Source organism: Arachis stenosperma, chromosome 9 (assembly GCF_014773155.1).
Source record: "Arachis stenosperma cultivar V10309 chromosome 9, arast.V10309.gnm1.PFL2, whole genome shotgun sequence".
NCBI classification, from domain to species: Eukaryota; Viridiplantae; Streptophyta; class Magnoliopsida; order Fabales; family Fabaceae; genus Arachis; species Arachis stenosperma.
Window position 1 is genome coordinate 130,650,317 of NC_080385.1, and position 10,272 is coordinate 130,660,588.

The 10,272-nt window shown below is 34.2% G+C and overlaps 1 protein-coding gene across 2 annotated transcripts; it reads left to right on the forward strand.

Annotated features, from left to right (window-relative positions):
• Nucleotides 1-4,093: 4,093 nt before the first annotated feature.
• LOC130948706 (probable methyltransferase PMT3) lies at nucleotides 4,094-9,168 on the forward strand. 2 transcript variants are annotated; one of them, XM_057877549.1, is made up of 8 exons: nucleotides 4,094-4,340; nucleotides 5,360-5,763; nucleotides 6,115-6,279; nucleotides 6,373-6,555; nucleotides 6,770-7,364; nucleotides 7,844-7,956; nucleotides 8,080-8,300; nucleotides 8,532-9,168. In XM_057877549.1, the coding sequence occupies exons 2-8, from the start codon at nucleotides 5,488-5,490 to the stop codon at nucleotides 8,851-8,853; spliced, it is 1,875 nt and encodes a 624-aa protein (XP_057733532.1). In that variant the 5' UTR covers nucleotides 4,094-4,340; nucleotides 5,360-5,487; the 3' UTR covers nucleotides 8,854-9,168. The 2 variants fall into 2 exon arrangements, with proteins under 2 accessions (XP_057733532.1, XP_057733533.1); XM_057877550.1 differs by lacking the exon at nucleotides 4,094-4,340 and adding an exon at nucleotides 4,974-5,101.
• Nucleotides 9,169-10,272: the final 1,104 nt, after the last annotated feature.

The window sequence follows — 10,272 nt, forward strand, 5'->3', positions numbered from 1 at the left end:
AGAGATATCTATTTTTCGGATTAACTTTTCTTACTAACTATCTTAATCATGTGAGATTTAATTCATGGCAAACTATATATGACTAGACCCTAATTCCTTTGACCTTTCTAGTCTCCTCTAAAATTCATCAACTGCCAATTTCTTGGTCAGTTAATTCCAATTAGAGGGTGATGATCAAATTCCAATTTATATGACACAAGAATCTAATTATCCAAATATAAGGGGATTATATGTCACGTATCCCGTTAAATACAAACAATTAGAAATTCAGGAGAATATGATTTCAAGCTGTTGTTCAAGTAAAGAGCTTTTCCAAGTTATACAATAACTCAATTAGAAAAAGGGTCATACTTCTGTTCCACCCAAATTCATAAAATAAAGAACGAAAACAATTCTTGAAATATAAATCAGAACATGAATTAAAATAGAAAAATAATAGTATCAATCCATACAATAGACAGAGCTCCTAACCTTAACAATGGAGGTTTAGTTGCTCATGATTCAGAGAAGAAAACTAGGATTGTCAATTGGGTTGAGGTGGAATGAAAAGTTAATTAATGGAATCCCTTAAAAAGGAAGTTTTCTTTCCCTTTTATATCTAATCCTAATAAATTTAAAATCTAGTTTCTAAAAACTAAAATAATATATTTTCCTAATTTAAAGATAAAAATAAAGTTTTAAATCAGAATTAACTAAATAATCAACAAGCCTTCAATTGATGGATGGGGACCACTTGCTTTGTAGGGTCCACGCTTAACTTGGGAAGTAACAGAAAGTGTTCCCTTGAGTCCTCCATTATGCAGTCTCTAATCTATGTTTTCTGGACTGAAAACTGGGTCAAAAATAGCCCAGAAATTGCCCCCAGCGTTTTTCTGCGTTTTCTGCACGTGACGCATGTCATGCGTACGCATCGATGGTCTTCTTCGCGTGTCACGCGTACGCGTCAAGTATGCACACGCGTCGCTGTGCAACTTCGCTTTTCATGTGTATGCGTCAGGCACGCGCACGCGTCACCATGGAAAACTCCAAATCACGCGCACGCGTTAGGTACGCGCACGCGTTAGGTACGCGCACGCGTCGCTCCTCGCTGTCATCTCCTTTAATTCTTGTGCTGCAGAAACTCCATCAAATCGAGCCGAATGCTACCTAAAATAAACAAAATTGTACAAGACTCAAAGTAGCATCCATAGTGGCTAAAAGACAGTTAATTCTTGATTAAACTTAACAAATTAAATGCAAATTCACTAGGAAAAGATAGGAAAGATGCTCACGCATCAATAATGAATTGAAGAAAGATGGATTAAATGTAAAGGGATATGTGATGAGAACGATTATGATAATGAGAAATGATGATGATTGATTTTGATTGAGTATGATGAGGATAATTATGATAATGAGAAATAAAGATGATTGATTTTGACTATGATTTTGAATGGAGTAAAATGAGAATTGAGGATGAATTTTGATAAGGAAATGGAGTTTGATTGAGATATACATGCCTGGGTAGATACAGTGACATTATTCCGCTTGCTCCAGGATGTGGTGAAATATATCTGCTGGGTAGATGCAATGTGTTGTTCCACTTGCTCCGGGTTTGGGTTTAAGCTCCCGAGGTAGATGCAAGGGTGTGGTTCGCGCCACTTGTTCTTGGTGAGAATGATACTTCTTGGGTAGATACAAGGATTGTGATTTTGTCTCACTTGCTCCCAGTTGGTAATTGAGATCCTGGGGTAGACACAAGAATTGTGGTTTTGTCCCACTTGCTCCCAGTTTGTATTTGATCTTCTAATGTAGATGCAAGGATGGTGGTTTTATCCAACTTACTCCCAGATGTTGACCCTCCGTTGTAATATGTGGCCAGACACTTAGACCTTTTCGGATTATTCCTCCAAGAGATGTGAATTCCTTTTGAGAGATGCGCGCACACAAAGACTATACAAGGTTAGCTACTGGACATGTCGTGCTTGGCTATATAACCGATAGATGATATCATCGGCCATAGGGCAGGTATACATCATTTGCATTCGATTGAATTGTTTGGGTTTGTTGCTTGTCTTGGCTTGTTTAACTGTACATGTTATTTGACTAAGTGCTAATTTCTGTACCTGAACTATTTATTTGTGTATTACTTGTTTGTCTTTCTTGTGTTTGAATATCTAAGAGGACCCTCATGCTAGTGTTGGTTGACGTTAAGGGCTGTTCTATTTGGAGTTTTAGAGACAATGATAAAAGTGAATTAGACTAGAATTCTTTATGATAGTTGCCTAATTACGAATTGTTGAGAACCTAGAACTAAAAGACTGATGTATGAGAGATTAAGATTACTTAGAGAGTTTCTGCTACCTTGTATTGTATCTATTTGACATTTTTACTGTATTGAAAATGCATGGGTCGAGGGTTCCTATTCCGTATATATTCCTTGTTTTTCAGATGTAGGTCCTAGTGTTTTGTAGTGAGCTGGAGTTCATCTAGAAGACGGCGAAATTTATTTTAAATTCTATTTTGTATTTTGTTTAGAATCTCTCCCTCTTATTTTGAAAAATTTTGATGAAGTATATGTATATATTTTCTTTTGAAGCCATGCCTATAGAGGCTTTAATATATACTCTATTCTTCTTTTAAGTTTCTATTTTACCTTATTCTTCCGAACGCACTGTTCTTCGATACGTATATGTTTGTGTTCGCGATTTTTTTTACTCCTCTTTAGACTTCTTGTTTAATATATATATATATATATATATATATATATATATATATGTATGTATGTATTACAACTCCACCTTGAGTCATACCACCTTATTATCATTGACTTATGACTCGAGTATAAGAATACGAAGAGTTGGGTGTTATAGTAAGTGGCTTGAGTGAGTTCAATCATTATTGAAGGTTCTAACAAGGGTAAAAAAGGCACAGCAATGAATTATTTTTAACTTGTCAATTTATGTTTGCAATTACTTCAATTCAATCACAAATATATTAATTGAATCACAAAAGAGACCAGCATTCACTTAATTTCTACATATCTAATATAAATGCCCATCTATTGTGCATGTAGTCACCCAAGTCATCCAGCAGCAGGTCCAAATACCAATGCCAATTCTCTTTATTCTCAACATCAACAATTGCTCATACAATTGGATAGATATAGTTGTTGACATCTTAAGCCACTGCTGAGAGTATTTGTCTCCCAAATTGAGTCTTCAAGAAGGCACCATCAAATCTGATCAGTGGACAGCATCCAGCTTTAAAGCCATTCTTACATCCATCAAGGCACACATACATTTTTTGAAAAACAGCATTCTCCCCTTCAAGACATGTATCAATCTTTCCAATTGAGTCTGGATTACTCTTAAGTAGAGTCTCCACATAATCTCTAACCAAACCAAATTGAGCAGCTACATCATTATAGACAATATTTCTTGTGTCTATTAAAGTTCTGATTAGTGATAATTTGTTTATGTCCAGATCAGACCTTCTTTTTGAACAAATATTGGTTGGCAAGGTCTTTTTCTTTATTACAGGCAAACGAAACAAGTATGAAAAACTTTTAAGTTGGACTATTGAAACAATATTGGTTCTTTCTGAGTTTAATGTCTACGAAAGAATGAAGAAAAAGAAGTGTTAATTGAAGTTACTTTAACAAAAAATTAGTAATTTAGGATTTACTTTAATCCTTTTAGTATCATATGATGTTGTTTTGGTTTAATTTAGGCGCGAATCTTAAAACGACGTAGTTTTATTTTTACCAAATATCAAAATGTGCATGTCAGTTTTTTTTTTTATGAAATTGACAAAAAAAAAATAACTTAAGAATTAAGACACAATTAAAATTTTAAAATATAATTTAAATTAATTAAAAATTTAAAGATTAAATTAAGTTGAAAACAAATTTTAAGAATAATTTTAAATATTAACTCTCGAAATTCCATTAAAATTTGTATCCTTAATACCTAAAATTTGTATCCATTTTTGGTTTTGTTTTCCGGTCTGGGAAGAAGTGTAAGTGTAGTGCTTGAGAGGTCAATCCGTCGGCACGCTGTAAACTGTTACCAACAACACTTTCTTCGTAGGTCAGAGGTAGGGACACCACACTTCGCACCTTTCTTTATAACAACTCTCTCTCACTAACACATACCCCCTTCTATTCTTCTACTAGTAACACCACATCCACTGTCACACACGCAAACACACACTGTCATCACTTTCCCAATATTTATTTATTTATTACAAAACAATCAATTGCTCTCTGAGATCTGATCTACATACACATATATACATCATCGCAAAGCTGGGATTTTGATATTTTCCTCTGGCACCCAATTGGGTTTTGATCTAGCCCAGTAAGCTTCTTTTGTTTGTTTTTCGCGAATTCCTTACTTCCTTTTTATGATGGATCTGGAATGTTAATATGTTATCTCTACATGGCTGTGTTTGATTTGGTAGTTGCTAATAATGTGTGTATTGAATGCAGCCAAGCTTTGTTTTTTTTTTAATTCGTTGCTATTAATGAGTAGTGGTAGTAGTAACGGTTACACTTTCTTTTAATGCTTACTTGTGTTTTTTTTTTTCCCGTTGCGGTAGATCTGGGAGTTTTGTTTGATTACATATATGCTTTCTATTAAGTACATGCTTGTCATTTAAGGTGATTAGTTATTACTGTTTTGGATTTAAATCCGTGGAAGCTTCCTTGATCTGCTTTTTCTCTGCAAAAGATTTTTTCTTTTGCTTGTGAATTTGGATCATTGGTTTTAATCTTTGGATCCATCACTTTCACTGATTTGCTGTGACTTTGCTGTATGTCTACTTGGCTAGCATAATTGCCATTGTTGCTTTCTTTCATTATTTTATTGTTTCCTCAATTATGGAAAAGAATTGTGTTGAAAACTAGGTGTGATTATGTGAATTTTGTTTTTTGAGTTATACCTCTTATATTTTGATTGGACTAAATTGCAATGACTTCAGTTACACTAAAGGGTTGTGTGTGCTAGATTACTTGTTATATTATCCTTCTATTCATTTGTGAATATACTTAGTCTCTCATAAAGCTTGCTTTAGTGATTGGTTGCCCTGATATCATCTATTGAACTTTGCATCCAGAGATGTAAAAGTTTTAACTTTGTTTCTACACGTGGATCTCTTCTCTATGTCTCATCATTAAAAAGCTTGAAATTGGTTGATATATTTGGATCGGTTTTTCATTGCCTTAGTTTAAACTTTGTATTGTAATGTTTTGCTTTTGTGATTGCATAGTATTGATTCTTTTGAGCTCTATCATTTGATCAAATTTCAAAACATCAGCACTGTAATGAATTCTTCCTGTAATCATTTTGTTGACTTCTGTTCCTTTTGTTATTTGCAGGTTGATCACTAAGTTGGCCTGGTGTGAAGAAGCTGTTTTATGATTTATGAATTGTGATTCAAATTTGAAGTATTAGAGTTGCCACTTAAAGAGTTGCAATTTGGATTGGTGTTACTTTCAACTAATAAATGTCGAGGGGAAGAGCTGATGGATCACCGAAGAAACGTTTAATTGCTTCCATTTGTGTTGTGGCAATCTTTCTTGGTTTCCTGTATGTCTTCGGTGGATCCATCTTTGGCTCTCAAAATGGTGGTTCATCCACTCTTGACTATGGAAAATCGTTGAAACGACTTGGGTCATCATATTTGGGTTCGGATGATGACACTGATAGCAAGCAAGATGAATCTTCATCGAATTTAGGGAAGGGAGATGTGGAAGATGATATAATACCCAAGAGTTTCCCTGTAAGTTGATTTATAAGTTTAGATATAGATTATATTCACACAGGTTCTTCCCAAAACATCCTTTAACCAGTCCGTCTTTTTGTATTCAATAATTATGAACTTGGGTGTAGTCCTTTTGTTCCAAATTAATTTTCCAACCTTGAGTCCAGTTATAGGGTTTATTTACATTTAGCATGAAGTTGAAGAAAAAGTATTCCATTCAAGTAACAATAGATTCTAGTTGGATAATGATAATAATATGTAATAACATAAATAAGTGGACCGACACAACCCACAGAAAAGTCCAATGTAGTTATACTGTTGGCTTATCATCATTTTCATTGTGTTTCTGATGTTTCTCTCTCTGAAAAGGTCTGTGATGATCGCCATTCTGAGTTGATTCCTTGCTTAGATAGACATCTTATCTATCAAATGAGGATGAAGCTGGATCTGTCTGTGATGGAACACTATGAAAGACATTGCCCTCCTGCCGAAAGGCGGTACAATTGCTTGATTCCCCCTCCACCTGGATACAAGGTGAAAATTCATTGAGCATAGATGTGATCCTCAACATATCCTTGTGTACATTTATCTGATTTTAGTAACATTGGTTGTTTCTCTGTGCTGCAGATCCCTATTAAGTGGCCACAAAGCAGAGATGAGGTGTGGAAAGCAAATATCCCACATACTCACCTTGCACATGAGAAGTCTGATCAGAATTGGATGGTTGTCAAAGGTGAAAAGATAAATTTTCCTGGAGGAGGAACTCATTTTCATTACGGTGCTGATAAGTACATTGCATCGATTGCTAATGTGAGGCTAAGTCTGACTCTACTAGTGTTTGCTAACAAAATAGATGCAATTATGTATTTTGTTTTTAGTATTTGGAATACCATAGGAATTTAGTATTATGCGTATATCTTTCTAGATCTCTATTTTTATTAAATGGCTCAGAGTATCCCTATATGAAGATTTGCTAAGATTTCATGGAGAAATTATAATCTTACATTCTATTTTGCATTGCCAGATGCTCAACTTTTCAAACAATAATCTAAACAACGAAGGAAGGTTGCGGACAGTGCTTGATGTTGGCTGTGGTGTTGCTAGTTTTGGAGCTTACCTCCTTTCATCTGATATCATTGCAATGTCCTTGGCACCAAATGATGTGCATCAAAATCAAATCCAGTTTGCCTTAGAAAGAGGAATTCCTGCATATTTGGGTGTCCTGGGAACAAAGAGACTCCCTTACCCAAGCAGATCTTTTGAACTTGCTCATTGTTCTCGTTGTCGAATTGATTGGCTTCAAAGAGATGGAATACTACTACTTGAATTAGATCGATTGTTAAGGCCAGGAGGTTATTTTGCATACTCGTCTCCAGAAGCATATGCACAGGATGAAGAGGATCTAAGGATATGGAGAGAAATGAGTGACCTTGTGGGACGCATGTGTTGGAGAATAGCTGCAAAAAGGAACCAAACTGTCATTTGGCAAAAACCTTTGACAAACGATTGCTATATGGAAAGAGAGCCCGGTACCCGCCCCCCTCTTTGTCAGTCTGATAGCGACCCAGATGCTGTGTGGGGAGTAAATATGGAAGCTTGTATAACACCTTACAGTGATCGTGAGTACCCTTTTCTCAATGTTAGTTGATGGTTTTTGCATTATCTGACTTTGGTAATTCTTTTTGGAGCTATTTTATGCCTGCTTCCTTAGTGGCATGCATTGTATTTTTATTCTATGGTTTCTACTATCCGTTCCAGCACGAAGAGTTATTTCCCTATAATATCTGCTTCATTATGTATTATGTGTCTCTCCAAGTTACATTGAATTGGCCTTAGAACTGAATATTGCATTCTTTGCAAAGGAATACCTATTAGAAAACTGCTTTTGAACTGTGAGTGTGGTTTTGAGTATGAAACTTGTTTGATATAGGCCTGTGTGTTGCATAATTTTCTCTTACACTACTGGTTAGTTGTAGAAGCTCCCTAATTTTCTTCAAATTCATGTCACCTGCGCACCAAGTTGCTAAAATTTTGCTTAAAATTTTATTTTTAATTTGTTTAATTTTTAATTAAAGAATATTTTTGTTTCATTTATCAGATGACAACAGAGTTAAAGGTAGTGGATTAGCTCCATGGCCTGCAAGATTGACTAGTCCTCCTCCTAGACTAGCTGACTTTGGCTATTCAAGTGATATGTTTGAAAAGGACACGGTAATTGAAAATTACAATTTTTCTGCTTCATGATGACTGTGATATTTATTCATTCATTGTATACTGCGCAATTCATAAGCTTAATAAACAAACTGTTGGGTTAAATTTTGTCATGTGGTACAGGAACTTTGGAAAAGGAGAGTAGAGAAATACTGGAATCTCTTGAGTCCCAAAATCAAATCAAACACACTGAGGAACATAATGGATATGAAAGCACACATGGGTTCATTTGGAGCTGCTCTTAGAGATAAGAATGTTTGGGTGATGAATGTTGTACCCAAAGATGGATTAAACACACTCAAGCTCGTCTATGATAGAGGCCTCATAGGCACTACCCATGATTGGTATTGAAGATCTTTCACCTGAAATTTAAATATTTAGTGATCCTTTTTTGATATTGTTTGACACATTCAAGGCATCCTTTTTTCATGAACTGATTTGATTGACGTCTGGAATTCTGGATTTGATAAAAATAAAAAGCATTATTTCAATCCAGATTGATTTAATCTTTTTTGTTGTTTGTTCCTCCAGTTCATGAAAGATTAGATTTGATCAGATTTTCATGTGCCTAACAGGTGTGAAGCATTTTCAACGTACCCTCGAACCTATGATTTACTCCATGCATGGACCGTCTTCTCCGACCTAGAAAAGAAAGATTGCAGCCAGGAGGATCTGTTGATTGAGATTGATCGTATCCTCAGACCATCCGGTTACATAATCATACGCGATAAACAACCGGTGATTGACTTTGTAAAGAAGTACCTAACCGCGTTGCACTGGGAAGCAGTGGCAACTGCAGATTCGAGTTCTGACTCTGACCAGGACAGTGATGAGGTTGTTTTTATCGTCCAGAAGAAATTGTGGCTGACCAGCGAAAGCTTTAGGGATACAGAATAGGAAGCTAAAAAAAGGTTCAATTTCTTACGTATATATTCTGGGATCAAAAGCATGCCCCCAAAGCGGTGAAGCAGTGAACAATGTTCATTTTGTAGCACTAAAGAATGTGTTTTACATTGTTTTGTTCTAATTTTTCTTCTGTTTGATTCACATTTATATTCTATAATGATTCATGTCACTAAGAGACATAGGGCACCAATTGCATCACGTTGCAGGCTCATTCAATATTTTTGCCTGCATTTGGGTATTGTGTAAGCTACCTTAATAATGAAGACACGGTAGATTTAATGATGAGAAGTTAAGATTTTATTATCACTTCTATGTTAATGTGTGTATGCTTAGAATTTCTTCTGTTTTCAGGTTTTGCATTCTTGTGTTTGTGGGTTTTCTTAGCTTGTTTTTATGTCAGTTTTAAGTTTTTAACTAAACCTTAGGAGATATTAATTGTTGATTAGGTTGATAGGTGTAGTGTTTTTGTAACACTAAAGTTTCTTTCGAAATAATTTCACATATAAAAGTGAGTCAGTGTAATATGTACTGTAATAATATTGAGTCAAATTATCAAGTTGTGTTGTACATAGTTAAAACTTAAATTTTTTATGTTCCAAGACTCGAGGATGATGTTATCTTTTTGGGATTCCGATTATACTGAAAAAAGATTTATATTAAGGCAGATATTCCAATAAAGACGTTTATGTATAACATTATTATTGGATGGGGCCATCTAGTGTACAGATGTGTCTGGACAGATTTTTGTCTTTTTGTGGCTGAAAAAGTGTGTCATTAAAAGTGTTGCTTAAAGAGAAAGTGTTATCCTTAATTGTTAACTTGGCTCTGATACCAATTTTTTAATGTAATTTCTTTTTCAAAATTTCTATTTTCAAAATTTCTATTAACTCTTCATATTTTGCTTCGAATAAGTTTATAATTTGTATAGATTTGGTTGGTGGTACTTTATAGTTTACAATTTCATAAAAAGTATTGACTAATTCTGATTTCATTTTTATAGTTTTTCAATCTTGTTTTAATTTATAATATTCTTTTTTGCATGGATTATTGTATATAAAATCTTTTATCTGTTTGTCTTTTTCTTTAATATAATTTTTCAAATCTTCAATAACCTCTTTTATTTCTACACTTTCTGTTGTTTCTAAATATCTTTTTAATTTTTCAACTTCATTCTCCATTTTTTCTTTCAACAGCTTTAATTCTTTTAAGTTATAATATGGTTTTCCAGGCATTTTATAAATTTTTTAAGTTTAGCTCCAACTTGTTTATATTTATTCTTATTTCTATCCTTTTTATTATAAGGTCATTGATTTCGAACTGAAGATTATTTAATTCCCTTTTATACTCCTTTATTTTACTTTTTAATTTTTTCGCCCTTTTCCTATTTATTTTATTTTCTGGTCTTTCAAT